The sequence below is a fragment of the Ranitomeya imitator genome, chromosome 1 (assembly GCF_032444005.1).
Source record: "Ranitomeya imitator isolate aRanImi1 chromosome 1, aRanImi1.pri, whole genome shotgun sequence".
NCBI classification, from domain to species: domain Eukaryota; kingdom Metazoa; phylum Chordata; class Amphibia; order Anura; family Dendrobatidae; genus Ranitomeya; species Ranitomeya imitator.
Genome location: NC_091282.1, coordinates 377,632,756 through 377,653,133, shown reverse-complemented (window position 1 = coordinate 377,653,133; position 20,378 = coordinate 377,632,756). Strand labels below are relative to the sequence as shown.

The 20,378-nt window shown below is 43.0% G+C and overlaps 1 protein-coding gene across 1 annotated transcript in view; it reads left to right on the top strand.

The window, feature by feature from the left end:
* The window catches only part of PSME2 (proteasome activator subunit 2), a 41,472-nt gene extending 21,497 nt beyond the window's left edge, over nucleotides 1-19,975 (top strand). The window contains exons 5-11 of the mRNA XM_069761893.1: nucleotides 1,175-1,211; nucleotides 1,290-1,387; nucleotides 1,473-1,541; nucleotides 1,654-1,721; nucleotides 1,994-2,048; nucleotides 15,140-15,226; nucleotides 19,763-19,975. Coding sequence (XP_069617994.1) covers nucleotides 1,175-1,211; nucleotides 1,290-1,387; nucleotides 1,473-1,541; nucleotides 1,654-1,721; nucleotides 1,994-2,048; nucleotides 15,140-15,226; nucleotides 19,763-19,843 — 495 coding nt within the window. The 3' untranslated portion in view covers nucleotides 19,844-19,975. The remainder of the gene's footprint in view (nucleotides 1-1,174; nucleotides 1,212-1,289; nucleotides 1,388-1,472; nucleotides 1,542-1,653; nucleotides 1,722-1,993; nucleotides 2,049-15,139; nucleotides 15,227-19,762) is intronic.
* The last annotated feature ends 403 nt before the right edge of the window (nucleotides 19,976-20,378 follow it).

Sequence of the window (20,378 nt, the reverse complement as noted above, 5' to 3'; positions counted from 1 at the left end):
ATTCATGTTTCCTTCAATGACAACCAGTCCTGTCCCTGCTGCTGAAAAACACCCCATAGCATGATGCTGCCACCACCATGTTTCACTGTTGGTATTGTATTGGGCAGGTGATGAGCAGTGCCTGGTTTCCTCCACACATACCTCTTAGAATTATCACCAAAAAGGTCTATTTTCTTCTCATCAGACCAGAGAATCTTATTTCTCATAGTCTGGTAGTCCTTCATGTGTTTTTTAGCAAATTCTATACGGGCTTTCGTATGTCTTGCACTGAGGAGAGGCTTCCATCGGGCCACTCTGCCATAAAGGCCCGACTGGTGATAGTTGACTCTGTGGAATTTTCTCTCATCTCCCTACTGCATTTCTGGAGCTCAGCCACAGTGATCTTGGGGTTCTTCTTTACCTCTCTCACCAAGGCTCTTCTCCCACGATTGCTCAGTTTGGCTGGACAGCCAGGTCTAGGAAGACTTCTGGTGGTCCCAAACTTCTTCCATTTAAGAATTATGGAGGCAACTATGCTCTTAGGAACCTTGAGTACTTCAGAAATTCTTCTGTAACCTTGGCCAGATCTGTGCCTTGCCACAATTCTGTCTCTGAGCTCCTTGGCCAGTTCCTTTGTCCTCATGATTTTCAATTGGTCTGACATGCACTGTGAGCTGTGAGGTCTTATATAGACAGGTGTGTGCCTTTCCAAATCAAGTCCTATCAGTTTAATTAAACACAGCTGGACTCCAATGAAGGAGTAGAACCCATGTGAAGGAGGATCACAAGGAAATGGACAGCATGTGACTTAAATATGAGTGTCTGAGGAAAGGGTCTGAATACTTATGACCATGTGATATTTCAGTTTTTCTTTTTTAATAAATATGCAACAAATTTCTACATTTCTGTTTTTTTCTGTAAAAATGGGGAGCAGAGTGTATATTAATGGGAAAAAAATGAACTTTTTTGAATTTACCAAATGGCTGCAATGAAACAGAGTGAAAAATTTAAAGGGGTTCTGGACATAGATGCAGTTCCCATTGGTGGGATCTGTACGATAGATTTGTGACATATCCTGTGGTTCTATCATGAATGTAAGATTGGAATACCCAATTAAGAACTATAATCAAGAACAAAATATCTGAGATTTTAGATGCTTCAACCACTTCTTAAATTCATATTTTTATGGACTCAGGACACAAAAATGGAAACTGACAAAGAAGAAAAGAAAGGTAACCTACCTAACATACATATAACTAAAAGTAAGAGTCATGATATGTCATTTATTAGTCTATTTGTTGTTATTTTAGCTCCTAAATGTGGATTCTTGAAAGAGAATGAGAAGCTTCAGAAAGTACTAAACATTGTCCTACCTGAGATAAGAACTCTGAGAGAGGGCTGCGCTTTGGTAAAAACTGCAATAGTGTCTTCAATATGTGGTTTGGAGGCAAATCTTAGTAGCAAGGCAAAACCTGTATTTTTTGTTGTTGTAGATTATCACCTGGATCAATTATCTAATTCCAACAATTGAGGATGGAAATGATTTTGGAGTGTCAGTACAGGTACATAAATCTATATTCGTGGACTTAAGTCACAGTTTTTTTCCACTTATCCAATACAAGTAACGAAAAGAAACAAATACTAAAATCATATTTTTTTCTTTCTGTACAACAGGAGAAGGTATTAGAACGTGTCGCTGCTTTAAAAACGAAGTTGGAAACCTCACAGACCAACATCTGCAAGTAGGAATCAATGTTTTACCCTTATTCCTTCACATTTTTGACCATTGATTTTGTACAATGAGTACTCTAAGAGCTTGGAGAAATCTAGAAACAAGACTACTCTATGGAGGTGCAATTCCAAACACAACTCATGGCTACATGAATAATCACATAAATAATAGTATAGATGTTCTGCAGTGGCTTAATATTACCTATTAATCTCAGCTTCTCCCATAAATGTCTACAATAAACTTTGTTTTAATCTGAAAATGAACCTATTTTTCTCTTTTCAGGTATCTTACTGAGAGAGGAGATGCTGTTGCTAAAGCGTCTAAAGAAACACATGTGGTGAGAAGCTTTTTTTATTTTCTTTCCTTAAAGGAGTTTTCCAGGTTCTAGGGCAAAGTATGCAGTCACGCAGAGTGAAGGCAGACTTTGCTGTCGAACCTGAAATGTGACAGTGCACATGCCGTCATGATTTCCAAACTTTGCCAGTTCAAGGGAGCAGTCACATAAACGCATGAATGTGATTTTCATACGTGTGGTCACATGCATGCATTCAACATTGTTCAATTCACTTCTACCGAGAGACCTCAATAAAAATGAATTGAGACAAACCACAACAAGACTGCAAGTATGCAAATCCCATAAATGTGGGTATATAACCTCTAGAGCTTTATATGTTCCTTATCCCATCCAAGTATTTATTCCCCATCCTGGTATATATATCCCCCATCCTGGGCCCCAACCTGGTATATATATATACAGTGGGGCAAAAAAGTATTTAGTCAGTCAGCAATAGTGCAAGTTCCACCACTTAAAAAGATGAGAGGCGTCTGTAATTTACATCATAGGTAGACCTCAACTATGGGAGACAAACTGAGAAAAAAAAATCCAGAAAATCACATTGTCTGTTTTTTTAACATTTTATTTGCATATTATGGTGGAAAATAAGTATTTGGTCAGAAACAAAATTTCATCTCAATACTTTGTAATATATACTTTGTTGGCAATGACAGAGGTCAAACGTTTTCTGTAAGTTTTCACAAGGTTGCCACACACTGTTGTTGGTATGTTGGCCCATTCCTCCATGCAGATCTCCTCTAGAGCAGTGATGTTTTTGGCTTTTCGCTTGGCAACACGGACTTTCAACTCCCTCCAAAGGTTTTCTATAGGGTTGAGATCTGGAGACTGGCTAGGCCACTCCAGGACCTTGAAATGCTTCTTACGAAGCCACTCCTTCATTGCCCTGGCGGTGTGCTTTGGATCATTGTCATGTTGAAAGACCCAGCCATGTTTCATCTTCAATGCCCTTGCTGATGGAAGGAGGTTTGCACTCAAAATCTCACGATACATGGCCCCATTCATTCTTTCATGTACCCGGATCAGTCGTCCTGGCCCCTTTGCAGAGAAACAGCCCCAAAGCATGATGTTTCCACCACCATGCTTTACAGTAGGTATGGTGTTTGATGGATGCAACTCAGTATCCTTTTTCCTCCAAACACGACAAGTTGTGTTTCTACCAAACAGTTCCAGTTTGGTTTCATCAGACCATAGGACATTCTCCCAAAACTCTTCTGGATCATCCAAATGCTCTCTAGCAAACTTCAGATGGGCCCGGACATGTACTGGCTTAAGCAGTGGGACACGTCTGGCACTGCAGGATCTGAGTCCATGGTGGCGTAGTGTGTTACTTATGGTAGGCCTTGTTACATTGGTCCCAGCTCTCTGCAGTTCATTCACTAGGTCCCCCCGCGTGGTTCTGGGATTTTTGCTCACCGTTCTTGTGATCATTCTGACCCCACGGGGTGGGATTTTGCGTGGAGCCCCAGATCGAGGGAGATTATCAGTGGTCTTGTATGTCTTCCATTTTCTAGTTATTGCTCCCACTGTTGATTTCTTCACTCCAAGCTGGTTGGCTATTGCAGATTCAGTCTTCCCAGCCTGGTGCAGGGCTACAATTTTGTTTCTGGTGTCCTTTGACAGCTCTTTGGTCTTCACCATAGTGGAGTTTGGAGTCAGACTGTTTGAGGGTGTGCACAGGTGTCTTTTTATACTGATAACAAGTTTAAACAGGTGCCATTACTACAGGTAATGAGTGGAGGAAAGAGGAGACTCTTAAAGAAGAAGTTACAGGTCTGTGAGAGCCAGAAATCTTGATTGTTTGTTTCTGACCAAATACTTATTTTCCACCATAATATGCAAATAAAATGTTAAAAAAAAACAGACAATGTGATTTTCTGGATTTTTTTTTCTCAGTTTGTCTCCCATAGTTGAGGTCTACCTATGATGTAAATTACAGACGCCTCTCATCTTTTTAAGTGGTGGAACTTGCACTATTGCTGACTGACTAAATACTTTTTTGCCCCACTGTATATCCCCCATCCTGGTATATATGTCCCTTATACTGGTATATATATCCCCCATTTTGGTATGTATGTTTCCCATCCTGGTAAACATATCTCCCATCCTGGTATATATGTCCCCTATTCTGCCGCTGTTCTTCAACCACTTCCGGACAAGCATCATATCTATATAGAGAACTCAGGAGCTGCATTCCTGCACAACGTCGTATATATACGGTGCCACTATTTCCAGTCACTGCGCTACATCACTGGAAATAGTGATTTTCTTTTTAACAAAACATTTTACATCCAAAATAGTGGAGTTTCAATGGGAGCAAAGTTCTCCCCGTCGGTGGCGATTCTAGTGATGGCATGGTGGGAAGAACTATATATTTTCTGTACTGATAACCCATTTTATGCCCATATAAAATGGTATACCAGATATATTGATGACCTATTACTGATGTGGGAGGGGGACGCAGATTCTTTAATTTTATTCATTTTTTACATAAATAAAAAGATCCTTTCAATCTAAAATTCACTTATACACACAACAAAAATAATATTAATTTTCTGGATCTACATCTCTCAGCAAAACCTTTTGAGATTGTTTGTAGTAGCACATACCGCAAAGAAACCGCAGGGAACACAATATTACATGTGCATAGCTTCCACCTACAACACACAATTCGGTCGATTCCTGTGGGTGAAATACTAAGAGCAAGAAGAAACTGCAGTAATGAAACAGCTTTTTTCACTGGAAAAAAACAATATTAGAAAACGTCTCACAAATAGAAAATATCCAAAATGGACTATAGACCGCACTGTTAATATTGCTGCTACAAAAATACGGTCAGAACTCATTGCACCTGTTTCCAGTTCTGAACAAAATAATTCTGTCTGTATTAAAAATTACCGTATATACTCGAGTATAAGTCAAGATTTTCAGCCCATTTTTTTGGGCTGAAAGTCCCCCTCTTGGCTTATACTCGAGTCATACCCAGGGGTCGGCAGGGGAGGGGAGCGGGGGCTGTCTAATTATACTCACCTGCTCCTGGCGCTGTGCAGTCCCTGCTTCCTCGGCGCCCCAGCTTCTTCCTGTACTGAGCGGTCACATGGTACCGCTCATTACAGTAATGAATATGCAGCTCCACCTCCCATAGGGGAGTTTTTTGTGGCAAAATTAAGGGGGTCGGCTTATACGCGGGTCGGCTTATACTCGAGTATATATGGTAACTCTTTTCAGAAACCACCGGTGTTAGTACTGACATATAGCACTTATTTCAAATCGATTTCTGACATCATATATCGCAACTTAAGTGTCTTAAGAGATGATGATAACTGTTGTGAATTCTGTGGCTGAATTCACTCCTGTGGTCACAAGTGGTACTGCAGCTTCTGAGCTTCCTCCCTCAGGTGTTCTGGTGAGCTCGTTAACTGCTTCATTACTTAACTCCGCCTGATGCTGCTATCCTTGCTCCTTGTCAATGTTTCAGTGTTGGATCTGAGCTTCTCCTGATTGTTCCTGTGACCTGCTGCTCTGTATAGCTAAGTGCTTTTTGCTTTTTTGTTGCTTTTTTTCTGTCCAGCTTGTCTTTTGTTTTGCTGGAAGCTCTGAGACGCAAAGGGTGTACCGCCGTGCCGTTAGTTCGGCACGGTGGGTTTTTTTTGCCCCCTTTGCGTGGTTTTGCTTTAGGGTTTTTTGTAGACTGCAAAGTTCGCTTTACTGTCCTCGCTCTGTCCTAGAATATCGGGCCCCACTTTGCTGAATCTATTTCATCCCTACGTTTTGTCTTTTCATCTTACTCACAGTCATTATATGTGGGGGGCTGCCTTTTCCTTTGGGGAATTTCTCTGGGGCAAGTCAGGCCTATTTTTCTATCTTCAGGCTAGCTAGTTTCTTAGGCTGTGCCGAGTTGCCTAGGTAGTTGTTAGGCGCAATCCACAGCCGCTTTTAGTTGTGTTTAGGATAGGATCAGGTGTGCAGTCTACAGAGTTTCCACGTCTCAGAGCTCGTTCTTGTATTTTTGGGTATTTGTCAGATCACTGTGTGCGCTCTGATCGCTAAGCACACTGTGTTTCTGGATTGCCTTCATAACACCTGTCATTAGCAAACATAACAGTACAAGGAGCCCAAACTAATAATTCTCAATAGAGGGAAAGAAAAAGTTCTGACATCATTTTTTTTTTTTTTCTGCTCTGTGTTCACTTTTTTTTTTTCCCCTAGACATTTGGGTGATTCTGGACACAGGTGTGGACATGGATATTCAGGGTCTGTGCTCTTCAATGGATAATCTCGTTATAAATGTACAAAAAATTCAAGATACTATTGATCAGAAATCTATGTTAGAACCAAGAATTCCTATTCCTGATTTGTTTTTTGGAGATAGAACTAAGTTTCTAAGTTTCAAAAATAATTGTAAGCTATTTCTGGTCTTGAAACCTCATTCTTCTGGTAATCCTATTCAACAGGTTTTGATTATTATTTCTTTTTTGCGCGGCGACCCTCAAGACTGGGCATTTTCTCTTGCGCCAGGAGACCCTGCATTGAGTAGTGTCGATGCGTTTTTCCTGGCGCTCGGATTGCTGTACGATGAGCCTAATTCAGTGGATCAGGCTGAGAAAAATTTGCTGGCTTTGTGCCAGGGTCAGGATGATATAGAAGTATATTGTCAGAAATTTAGGAAATGGTCAGTACTCACTCAGTGGAATGAATCTGCGCTGGCAGCTTTGTTCAGAAAGGGTCTCTCTGAGGCTCTTAAGGATGTCATGGTGGGATTTCCTATGCCTGCTGGTTTGAATGAGTCTTTGTCTTTGGCCATTCAGATCGGTCGACGCTTGCGCGAGCGTAAATCTGTGCACCATTTGGCGGTACTGCCTGAGGTTAAACCTGAGCCTATGCAGTGCGATAGGACTATGACTAGAGTTGAACGGCAGGAATACAGACGTCTGAATGGTCTGTGTTTCTACTGTGGTGATTCCACTCATGCTATTTCTGATTGTCCTAAGCGCACTAAGCGGTCCGCTAGGTCTGCCGTCATTGGTACTGTACAGTCCAAATTCCTTCTGTCCATTACCTTGATATGCTCTTTGTCGTCGTTTTCTGTCATGGCGTTTGTGGATTCGGGCGCTGCCCTGAATCTGATGGATTTGGATTATGCTAAACGTTGTGGGTTTTTCTTGGAGCCTTTGCGGTGTCCTATTCCATTGAGAGGAATTGATGCTACACCTTTGGCCAAGAATAAACCTCAATACTGGGCCCAGCTGACCATGTGCATGGCTCCTGCACATCAGGAAGTTATTCGCTTTCTGGTGTTGCATAATCTGCATGATGTGGTCGTGTTGGGGTTGCCATGGCTACAAACCCATAATCCTGTATTGGATTGGAATTCCATGTCGGTATCCAGCTGGGGTTGTCAGGGGGTACATGGTGATGTTCCATTTTTGTCGATTTCGTCATCCACCCCTTCTGAGGTCCCAGAGTTCTTGTCTGATTATCAGGATGTATTTGAAGAGCCCAATTCCGATGCTCTACCTCCGCATAGGGATTGTGATTGTGCTATCAATTTGATTCCTGGTAGTAAATTCCCTAAAGGTCGATTATTTAATTTATCCGTGCCCGAACACGCCGCTATGCGCAGTTATGTGAAGGAATCCCTGGAGAAGGGACATATTCGCCCATCGTCATCACCACTGGGAGCAGGGTTCTTCTTTGTAGCCAAGAAGGATGGTTCGCTGAGACCGTGTATTGATTACCGCCTTATTAATAAGATCACTGTTAAATTTCAGTATCCCTTGCCATTGTTATCTGACTTGTTTGCTCGGATTAAGGGGGCTAGTTGGTTCACTAAGATAGATCTTCGTGGTGCGTATAATCTGGTGAGAATCAGGCAAGGAGATGAATGGAAAACTGCATTTAATACGCCCGAGGGTCATTTTGAGTATCTAGTGATGCCGTTCGGACTTGCCAATGCTCCATCTGTGTTTCAGTCTTTTATGCATGACATCTTCCGTGAGTATCTGGATAAATTCCTGATTGTTTACTTGGATGACATTTTGATCTTCTCAGATGATTGGGAGTCTCATGTGAAGCAGGTCAGAATGGTTTTTCAGGTCCTGCGTGCTAACTCTTTGTTTGTGAAGGGATCAAAGTGTCTCTTCGGTGTGCAGAAAGTTTCATTTTTGGGGTTCATCTTTACCCCTTCTACTATCGAGATGGATCCAGTTAAGGTCCAAGCCATCCAGGATTGGATTCAGCCGACATCTCTGAAAAGTCTGCAAAAGTTCCTGGGCTTTGCTAATTTTTATCGTCGCTTCATCTGTAATTTTTCTAGCATTGCCAAACCATTGACCGATTTGACCAAGAAGGGTGCTGATTTGGTTAATTGGTCTTCTGCTGCTGTGGAAGCTTTTCAGGAGTTGAAGCGTCATTTTTGTTCTGCCCCTGTGTTGTGTCAGCCAGATGTTTCTCTTCCGTTCCAGGTCGAGGTTGATGCTTCTGAGATTGGAGCAGGGGCGGTTTTGTCACAGAGAGGTTCTGATTGCTCAGTGATGAAACCATGTGCTTTCTTTTCCAGGAAGTTTTCGCCCGCTGAGCGTAATTATGATGTGGGCAATCGAGAGTTGCTGGCCATGAAGTGGGCATTCGAGGAGTGGCGTCATTGGCTTGAAGGAGCTAAGCATCGCGTGGTGGTATTGACTGATCATAAGAACTTGACTTATCTCGAGTCTGCCAAGCGCTTGAATCCTAGACAGGCCCGTTGGTCGTTATTTTTTGCCCGCTTCGACTTTGTGATTTCGTACCTTCCGGGCTCTAAAAATGTGAAGGCGGATGCTCTGTCTAGGAGTTTTGTGCCCGACTCTCCGGGTTTATCTGAGCCAGCGGGTATCCTCAAGGAAGGAGTCATTGTGTCTGCCATCTCCCCTGATTTGCGGCGGGTGCTGCAAAAATTTCAGGCGAATAAACCTGATCGTTGTCCAGCAGAGAAACTGTTCGTCCCTGATAGGTGGACTAATAAACTTATCTCTGAACTTCATTGTTCGGTGTTGGCTGGTCATCCTGGAATCTTTGGTACCAGAGAGTTAGTGGCTAGATCCTTCTGGTGGCCATCTCTGTCACGGGATGTACGTACTTTTGTGCAGTCCTGTGGGATTTGTGCTAGGGCTAAGCCCTGCTGTTCTCGTGCCAGTGGGTTGCTTTTGCCCTTGCCGGTCCCAAAGAGGCCTTGGACACATATTTCGATGGATTTCATTTCTGACCTTCCCGTTTCTCAAAAGATGTCAGTCATTTGGGTGGTCTGTGATCGCTTTTCTAAAATGGTCCATCTGGTGCCCTTGGCTAAATTGCCTTCCTCCTCTGATTTGGTACCTTTGTTCTTTCAGCATGTGGTTCGGTTGCATGGCATTCCTGAGAATATTGTTTCTGACAGAGGTTCCCAGTTTGTTTCAAGGTTTTGGCAAGCCTTTTGTGGTAGGATGGGCATTGACCTATCCTTTTCCTCGGCTTTCCATCCTCAGACTAATGGCCAGACCGAACGAACCAATCAGACCTTGGAAACATATCTGAGATGTTTTGTTTCTGCAGACCAGGATGATTGGGTGTCCTTTTTGCCGTTGGCTGAGTTCGCCCTTAATAATCGGGCCAGCTCGGCTACCTTGGTTTCTCCATTTTTTTGCAATTCTGGGTTCCATCCTCGTTTCTCTTCAGGACAGGTTGAGTCTTCGGACTGTCCTGGTGTGGATTCTGTGGTGGATAGGTTGCAGCAGATCTGGACTCAGGTAGTGGACAATTTGATCTTGTCCCAGGAGAAAGCTCAACTTTTCGCTAATCGCAGACGCCGTGTGGGTCCCCGACTTCGTGTTGGGGATCTGGTTTGGTTATCTTCTCGTCATATTCCTATGAAGGTTTCCTCTCCTAAATTTAAACCTCGTTTTATTGGTCCGTATAGGATTTCTGAGGTTCTCAATCCTGTGTCTTTTCGTTTGACCCTCCCAGACTCCTTTTCCATACATAATGTATTCCATAGGTCGTTGTTGCGGAGATACGTGGCACCTATGGTTCCATCTGTTGAGCCTCCTGCCCCGGTTTTGGTGGAGGGGGAATTGGAGTATATTGTGGAGAAGATTTTGGATTCTCGTGTTTCTAGACGGAAACTCCAGTATCTGGTTAAATGGAAGGGTTATGCTCAGGAAGATAATTCCTGGGTTTTTGCCTCTGATGTTCATGCTTCCGATCTTGTTCGTGCCTTTCATGCGGCTCATCCTGGTCGGCCTGGGGGCTCTGGTGAGGGTTCGGTGACCCCTCCTCAAGGGGGGGGTACTGTTGTGAATTCTGTGGCTGAATTCACTCCTGTGGTCACAAGTGGTACTGCAGCTTCTGAGCTTCCTCCCTCAGGTGTTCTGGTGAGCTCGTTAACTGCTTCATTACTTAACTCCGCCTGATGCTGCTATCCTTGCTCCTTGTCAATGTTTCAGTGTTGGATCTGAGCTTCTCCTGATTGTTCCTGTGACCTGCTGCTCTGTATAGCTAAGTGCTTTTTTGCTTTTTTGTTGCTTTTTTTCTGTCCAGCTTGTCTTTTGTTTTGCTGGAAGCTCTGAGACGCAAAGGGTGTACCGCCGTGCCGTTAGTTCGGCACGGTGGGTTTTTTTTGCCCCCTTTGCGTGGTTTTGCTTTAGGGTTTTTTGTAGACTGCAAAGTTCGCTTTACTGTCCTCGCTCTGTCCTAGAATATCGGGCCCCACTTTGCTGAATCTATTTCATCCCTACGTTTTGTCTTTTCATCTTACTCACAGTCATTATATGTGGGGGGCTGCCTTTTCCTTTGGGGAATTTCTCTGGGGCAAGTCAGGCCTATTTTTCTATCTTCAGGCTAGCTAGTTTCTTAGGCTGTGCCGAGTTGCCTAGGTAGTTGTTAGGCGCAATCCACAGCCGCTTTTAGTTGTGTTTAGGATAGGATCAGGTGTGCAGTCTACAGAGTTTCCACGTCTCAGAGCTCGTTCTTGTATTTTTGGGTATTTGTCAGATCACTGTGTGCGCTCTGATCGCTAAGCACACTGTGTTTCTGGATTGCCTTCATAACACCTGTCATTAGCAAACATAACAGATACCATGGATAAAATTCTTAAGAATCGCATAAAAATAGTATCTAGGTGAGCCCCAACTCTGAGTAACTCCTTATCTCCCAGTTTCTATTATCCAAATAAAACAAAAAATTCTTTAAATTGGTTATCAACTACAGGCTTTTTTAAATGTAGACAACACCCTTGTAAGACCTGTTCTTGTTATAAAAACTATCAGTCTGTTATTCCATATTTCAAGGACAGCTCAGAAATCCAATTTGATGTTACAGGCTTCACTGAATTGTTATGGTGGTCCAGACAAATCTGTATGCTCAACAATTTTTCTCCAAAAATACAAAGTCATCATACCCCAGACGGACCACTGCAAACGTAGTATAAATTATGACATTTTGGGGCATTGTGCTGCATATGGGCATAGTCAGAAAACCAGATTTTCGGCAATACTGGAGTACTGATATACTGTACAGCACACCGGTATTCCACATGGCCATGACAAGGAAAATTGTGGGATAATTGTGTGGGAATTGCTGCTCCCACTGCCGGATAAAGGATATCACCTCTACATTGATAAATTTTACAGCAGCATCCCAGTTTTCAAGACTCTTTCTGCCAGACGTACAGTTGCATGTGGCACTATGCAAAAAAATCAGAGAGGCCGTCCTAAGCCGCCAATTGGGCAACTGCTGAGAAATGGCGAAAGCAGAACCCAATGCAGTGACAACATTCTGGTGGTCAAGCATAAGGACAAGAGGGATGTCCTTCTCTTTACCATCATACACCGTGACAATAGCTCCCTTGTCACTGTCCGAGGTACCACAACACAAGTCGGAAAGCCAGATTGTGCCTTGGATTATAATAAGTACATGGAGGAGTAGATCTCTCAGATCAGGTCCTCAAACCATACAGTGCCATGAGAAAAGCTAAATTATGGTACACAAAATTAGCCATGCACGTTGTACAGATGGCACTGTACAATGCTTTTGTGCTGTTCAGATCTGCAGGCAATACGGGGACCCTCCTTCAGTTTCAGGAGGTAGTCATCAAGGCCCTAATGTTTGGCACTCAAGAAGATGCGGGTCCCAGTACTTCTGAAACTGATGGTGCCCATATCATCCCAGGTCAACATTTTCCAGCAGAGGTTCCTCAAACATCAAAGAAGGGAAGAACACAAAAAATTAGTATGCTCCAAGAGAGGAATCCGAAAGGACACAATTTACCATTGTGAAACTTGCCCTGAGAAACCTGGCCTTTGCATTAAGGATTGCTTCATAGTGAACCACGTGTCCACAAATTCATAAAATGTGTTTTTATCCTGTTTACATAACACACTTTTATAATTTGATGTACTCGGCACAATTTACATGTACTACCATATTATAAATTCATACACCAGTAAAACCAAAAGCATTATTATCATTACTATAACTATGCTTCTAAATAAAATCCTTGAGGGGTGTCGTTTCCAAAATGGAGTCACTTTTTGAGGAATTTCTACTTTTTAGGCACATCAGGAGCTCTGCAAACGCGAAATGGTGCATGCAGACCTTTCCATCAAACATTGTGCTTCAAACCGTCACTCCTTACCTTCTGAGCACTGCTGTACAACCAAAAAGTGGTTTCCCACCACATATGGGGTATCGGCGTACTTAGCGGAAATTGTGCAACAATTTTTGGGGTCCACTTTCTCCTTTTACCCTTGTAAAAATAAAAAAAATCATTTTTGTGGAAAAAATGTGATTTTTAATTTTTACAGATCAACGTCAGAAATATCTGTGAAACACCTGAAGGTTCAAGGTGCTCACCAAACATCTAGATAAGTTGTTTGAGGGGTCTAGTTCCCAAAATGGGGTCATATGTGTGAGATAGCCACTGTTTAGGCCAGGGCTGTGAAGTTGGTGTCTATTTTGGTGGCGTTGGAGTAAAATAAACAGACTCCTGCAATATATATTAAATTGGGTTCAATAGTTCAGTGCAAGATGTGCTGTAAATGTTTCATAATGATTTGGGAAATTTACGACATGTCCTATAAATGTCTGTTCTATTTCTGATCTAAGGATTTCAGCCTTTAGTTGAGATGAATCTGTGCTGCAATTTGTAGTGAGACAGTGCTGTGCAGTTGGAGTCGTGGAGTTGGAGTTGAGTCGGAAGTCAGGGAAATTGAGAACTTAGAGTCGGTGGTTTGGCTTATCGACTCCACAGCACTGGTTTAGGCACATCAGAGGCTCTCAAATGTGACATGGTGCGCTCAGACCATTCCATCAAAGTCTGCTCCCCACAAGGTCACTCCTTTCCTTCTGAGCCCTGGCATGTGCCCAAACAGTAGTTTTCCCCCACATATGGGGTATCTGCGTACACAGGAGAAATTGCACAACAATTTTCCTTCTGTTACCCTTGTGAAAATATTTTTTGGGAAAAAAAATGTGATTTTTTTATTTTTAAGGCTAAATGTTATAAATTTCTGTGAAGCACCAGTAGGTTCAATGTGCTCACCACACATCTAGATAAGCTTTAGTTTCCTAAAAGAGGACACTTATGGGGGGTTTCCACTGTTTAGGCACATCAGGGACTCTCCAAACGTGACATGGTGTCCACTCTTGATTCCAGCCAGTTTTGCCTTCATAAAGTCAAACTTTGCTCATTCCCTTCCGAGCCCTGCTATGCTCCCAAATAGTGTTTTTTTCCCCACATATAGGGTACCAATGTACTCAGGAGAAACTGCACAAAAAGTTTGGGGTTCATTTTTGTTAAATGTTCATTTTTTTCACATTGCTTCAGTTCCTGTAAAGAACCTGAAGGGTTAGTAAACTTCTTAAATGTGGTTTTAAGCACCTTGGGGGGTGCAGGTTTTAGAATGGTAGAATCACTTTTTGGGTGTTTTCTGTCATATAGACCCCTCAGAGTCACTTCAAATGTGATTTGGTCCCTAAAAATAATGGTTTTGTAAATTTTGTTGGAAAAATGAGAAATCGCTGGACAATCTTTAACCTTTCTACCTTCATAACAAAAAAAAATATGTTTCAAAAACTCTTCTAATGTAAAGTAGATCTGTGGGGAATGATATTTATTAACTATTTTGTGTGACTTAACTCTTTGGTTTAAGGGTATAAAAATCAAAAGTTTAAAAATTGTGAAATTTTTGTCAAATTTCCGATATTTTCAGAAATAAACGCAAGTCGTATTGAACAAATTTTACTACTATCATGAGCTACAATATGTCTCGAGAAAATGATCTCAGAATTGGTGGGATTCGTTGAAGTATTCCAGAGTTATTCCCTCATAAAGTGGCACTGGTCAGAATTGAGAAAATTGGCCTGATCAAGAATGGGAAAACAGGAATCGGGATGAAGGGATTAATGCATAGAATAAAAAATTATTCTACTCACCTACCCTCCGCTCCCCCACCGCACGATGTCCTCTCCTGAAGCTGGCAGCTGACTTCACTATGCAAGCCATAGGATCGCTTGACGTCACTGCCATGCACCTCTAGTCATAAGCACGCCGACATCAGTTGCTGGCCTCTGATTTGCTGTCAGTGTGTATAGCAGCGCACAGACTCAGTGGGTGGACACACATCCAGTTGAAGCTTGCTCTGGCAGGCCCCTCACGTTACATGCCTGGTCTCTGGTCTTCTAAGAATCCCATTGATTCCTCATAATTACAAAGTACTGGAGGGGAGAGGTGACAGAGAAAGCCCCATCTCCCTCCCTAACCACTGAGAAGCTGTGGTCATCATGTACTATGTCTTCTAAGGTGTTATGGTTGCAGACTGAGCTATCCCTGATCCAGAAATTATAGCAGGAGCTGTCAATAACCACCAGACTCCTGCAGTTCCTGCCCCCTCATTGATGATGATGTATACATAGACCATTCTATAGGAATTACTGTATTATACCTCCTACTGATAGAATACAAGTATTTACTAAAATAGATATGTCAGGACTGCATGTAGGTTATACTTAAGTTATGTATTTATTTTAATACTATAATATTTATACATTCTATTTTCTCAACCCAGATGGATTACAGAGCTTTGGTTCATGAAAAAGATGAAAGTGCATTTGTAGATCTTAAGCTAATTCTGACGGATGTGAGGAACATCTACGTAAGTTTACTCAACTATTACTCTCTCAATCTATTATCTTTTATATCATAGTATGATAAGGAAAACAATACCTTATAGAGTACCTAGTGAAGACAAAGGCAATGCACAAGCATAAAAATATTTTATTAGAGAGTTTTTCTGATTATAGAAAGTAATGGCATATTGGTAGGATATGCATTCACTTTCTAAATCCAGAAGAGGCTACATCGCTGGGAGTACCGTTGTGCAGGGATCTGCTGCATGGTCCCTTTCTCTTATGTTAGGATGCAATGTTAAAGCAGTGCTACAGCCACTTCAAATTCAAGATCGTGGGGGGTCCTGGCAATCAGACCTCCAATTACAGGTTCTTGTCACTAAATTAGAATATCATCAAAAAGTTCATTTATTTCAGTTCTTCAATACAAAAAGTGAAACTCATATATTATATAGAGTCATTACAAACAGAGTGATCTATTTCAAGTGTTTATTTCTGTTAATGTTGATGATTATGGCTTATAGCCAATGAAAACCCAAAAGTCATTATCTCAGTAAATTAGAATACTTTATAGCACCAGCTTGAAAAATGATTTTAAAATCCAAAATGTTGGCCTGCTGAAATGTATGTTCAGTAAATGCACTCAATACTTGGTCGGAGCTCCTTTTGCATCAATTACTGCATCAATGCAGCGTGGCATGGAGGCGATCAGCCTGTGGCACTGCTGAGGTGTTATGGAAGCCCAGGTTGCTTTGATAGCAGCCTTCAGCTCGTTTGCATTGTTGGGTCTGGTGTCTCTCATCTTCCCCTTGACAATACCCTATAGATTCTCTATGGGGTTAAGGTCCAGTGAGTTTGCTGGCCAATCAAGCACAGTGATAGTGTTGTTTTTAAACCAGGTATTGGTAGTTTTGGCAGTGTGGACAAGTGCCAAGTCCTGCGGGAGAATGAAATTTCCATCTCCAAAAAGCTTGTCGACAGAGGGGAGCATGAAGGGCGCTAAAATTTCCTGGTAGACGGCTGCGCTGTCTTGATAAAACACAGTGGAGCTGCACCAGCAAATGACATGGCTCCCCAAACCATCACTGATTGTGGAAACTTCACACTTGACCTCAAGCTGCTTGGATTGTGTGCCTCTCCACTCTTCCTCCAGACTCTGGGACCTTGATTTCCAAATGAAATGCAAAATTTACTTTCATCTAAAAACAACACTTGGACCACTGAGCAACAGTCCAGTTCTTTTCCTTCTTGGCCCAGGTAAGACGCTTCTGGCGTCTATTGGTCATGAGTGGCTTGATACAAGGAATACGACACTTGTAGCCCATGTCCTGGATATGTTTGTGTGTGGAGGCTCTTGAAGCAATGACTCCAGCAGCAGTCCACTCCTTGTGAATCTCCCCCAAATTTTTGAACGGCTTTTTCCTAATAATCCTTTCAAGGCTGCGGTTATCCCGGTTGCTTGTACACCTTTTTCTGCCACACTATTTCCTTCCACTCAACTTTCCATTAATATGCTTGGATACAGCACTCTGTGCACAGCCAGCTTCTTTAGCAATGACCTTTTGTGGCTTACCCTCCTTGTGGAATTTGTCAATGAGTCCCTTCTGGACATTTGTCAAGTCAGCAATCTTCCCCATGATTGTGGAGCCTACTGAAACAGACTAAGGGACATTTTTTAAATGCTTAGGAAGCCATGTTTTTTGTTCATTATTCTAATTTATTGAGATAATGACTTTTGGGTTTTCATTGGCTGTAAGCCATAATTATTTTCATTAACAGAAGTAAACACTTGAAATAGATCACTGTTTGTGATGACTCTATATAATATATGAGTTTCGCATTTTGTATTGAAGAACTGAAATAAATTGTCACACTCGCGCCCAGACTGGTTGGCGCGGGCGTGCGGGGGTGTGGCCCCACTGGACCACAGACCAGACTACCCTGGAAGGGGTGTAACTAAGTAGCTTCCTTGGTCTTCGCTGGAGCCTCTGATGGTGATGTCAGGCTTGTGCGGCAGGAAGCTACCAAATACCACTCCAGGGTGGTGTCTGGCTGTGGCTGCTGATCCCACTGGGAGAACGGAACAAAGATAGGCAGGCGGACATGGCTGGGACACAGGCAGGCGGACAGGTACAACAGAGACACTGGCAGGCAGGCGGGTACGGCTGGATCTAGCAGGACTGGCGGTCAAGGCTGGTACACTGGAAGAACCGGTAGGGACCGGTCTGCAGGCAGTTATGTAAAACAGGTAAGAACCTGTTCAGACAGGAGGACTTGTGAATAGGTAGAGAAAGACCGCAAGAGCGGATGCAAAGCGGAAGAATAGAAATGCAGGAGGCGGAGTCAAGAGCAGGAGGCGGAGCAAGCACGGAAACACAGGAGGCGGAGCCAAATACGAAACCGCGCAGGAGGCGGAGCCAAGCAGAAAGACCGCATGAGGCGGAGCCAAGAGCAGTAGGCGGAGACAAGTGCTGAAACGCAGGAGGCGGAGCCTAGTGCAGAAACGCAGGAGGCGGAGCCAAGAGCAGAGACGCAGGAGGCGGAGCAGGGAAGAACCGCAAGAAGCGGAGCAAGGTAGAACCGCAAGGAGCGGAGCCACAGAGCAAAGAGTGCAGAGCTGAGAGCAGAGTAAAGTCAGAGTGCAGAGCTGAGTGCAAAACCACAGAGTGCAGAGCAAGGTCACAGAATGCAGAGCAAGGTCACAGAATGCAGAGCAAGGAGCAAAGTAAGGTCGCAAAAAGCAGAGCCAAAAGCAGAGCAAAGCAAGACACAGAGTGCAGAGCTGAAAGTAGAGCAAAGCCACAGAGTGCAGAGCAAGGAGCATAGCAAGGTCGCAGAGCCGAAAGCAGAGAAAAGCAAGACACAGAGTACAGCAGATAAAGCAAACCAAGACAGGGATATAAACGAACACAGGAACAGGACTAGACTAAAGGTACCTTCACACTAAACGATATCGCTAGCGATCCGTGACGTTGCAGCGTCCTGGCTAGCGATATCGTTTAGTTTGACACGCAGCAGCGATCAGAATCCTGCTATGATGTCGTTGGTCGGGGCTAGAAGGCCAGAACTTTATTTGGTCGCTGGCTCTCCCGCTGACATTGCTGAATCGGCGTGTGTGACGCCGATTCAGCGATGTCTTCGCTGGTAACCAGGGTAAACATCGGGTTACTAAGCGCAGGGCCGCGCTTAGTAGCCTGATGTTTACCCTGGTTACCATCCTAAAAGTAAAAAAACAAACACTTCATACTTACCTTCCGCTGTCTGTCCCCGGCGCTCTGTTTCTCTGCACTCACTGTGAGCACAGCGGCCGGAAAGCAGAGCGGTGACGTCACCGCTCTGCTTTCCGGCTGCTGTGCTCACAGCCAGTACAGAGAAGCAGAGCACCAGGGACAGACAGTGGAAGGTAAGTATGAAGTGTTTGTTTTTTTTACTTTTAGGATGGTAACCAGGGTAAACATCAGGTTACTAAGCGCGGCCCTGCGCTTAGTAACCCGATGTTTACCCTGGTTACCGGCATCATTGGTCGCTGGAGAGCGGTCTGTGTGACAGCTCTCCAGCGACCAAACAGCGACGCTGCAGCGATCCGGATCGTTGTCTGGATCGCTGCAGCGTCGTTTAGTGTGAAGGTACCTTAAGACAGAGTGATGAACGAGACAAAGCACAGAGACACGGACACAAGCCAAGGTACGACGCCCCACTGGATGGCTACACAAGGACACAGGCCAGGGTACTACGCCCCACTGGGTGGCTTACACAGGACACAGACCAGGGTACAACGCCCCCGTGGGTGGTGGACACAAGAGTCACAGAGACAGGGTCTGGCACCTCAGCAGCTAAGAACTGAGGGAGTAAGTTGCACAGGCCCCCACCAATGGGTGGGGATGTCTTAAATACAGGAAGCCTCATGGCAATTGGCCGGGGACACTTTAGCAAGGTGCACACAGTCTCAATAAGACACAGTAGTTGCCGGCGCTGCCCCCCGATGCACACAGACAGAGCATGCACAGAGCAAACAGCAGACATGAGGCACAGAGCATGGAGCTGGCAGCACAGAGAAGTCACAACATGGCCCAGAGAAGTGAGAGAGTTTGAGAGTAATGCAGGTGGGGGATGGGAGGCCATGCAGTGATGCCAGCAGGGTTGTTACATAAATTATCTTTTTGATAATATTCTAATTTCAGTTGTTTCACACTTTTTTGTTAAGTATACAATTCCACATGTGTTAATTAATAGTTTTGATGCCTTCAGTGTGAATTTACAATTTTCATTATCATGAAAATACAGAAAAATCTTTAAATGAGAAGGTGTGTCCAAACTTTTTGTCTGTACTGTATATGTACATATATCATCAGACATACCCATCTTCTGTGATATATTCCCATGAACAAAGCCTACAAATATGGCATTACCAATGTAATGATTGTTCAAAAATTGTGAAATTTTGGTCTGAAAAACACTGTGATAAGTGAAGGTAGCATTATAATGAGATAAAGTAAAATTTGATTTTGGCACAGTATTTTGTAAAATAATAGTATTTATCTATTGTTTGCATTTTATTTCAGATTGAAATATTTGATATTATTCTGAAAAATTTTGAGAAAATCACCAATCCTAAAGGAGAAGATAAAAATACGATGTACTAATCTGAGCCACTTAACTGGTATCTGGTACTGAATCGACTCTCACACGTTTTCCTTCGGAGGTCCTTGAAATTATGTTTCCCTCTTCACTAAATATAATGCAATCAAAAGAATAAAATGAGAATACTATAGTAATGAGTTTGCCTCCATAGTGGTCTTTATAACCGATTATACTCTAATAAAAAAAAAAATGTTCCTTCTCCCATCTTAAATACTACCACATGTAAATACTCTTAGTATCTTGTAGGAGTAAGCACAAGGGAAAAAGGGATGCTCAAAGAATGGCACAAACATCATTCTAACTATACAGCATTACCATTGGACAAAGATAACAAACAAAATGTCTGCCTTGTTTCTTGTCCTCAGATTAATTTCCCTTTTTTTTTTTTAGAAAGGACTGATGGAAATTAAAGTTGCCTCCATTTTACAATACAAACTGCATTCATCACTAAATAGATTTCTTCTACCTAATGTGTCTGGAGAATTTGGGGAGTATAGGGAGGGAAATTATGCATATTCTGTGTGCGATATTAATGGC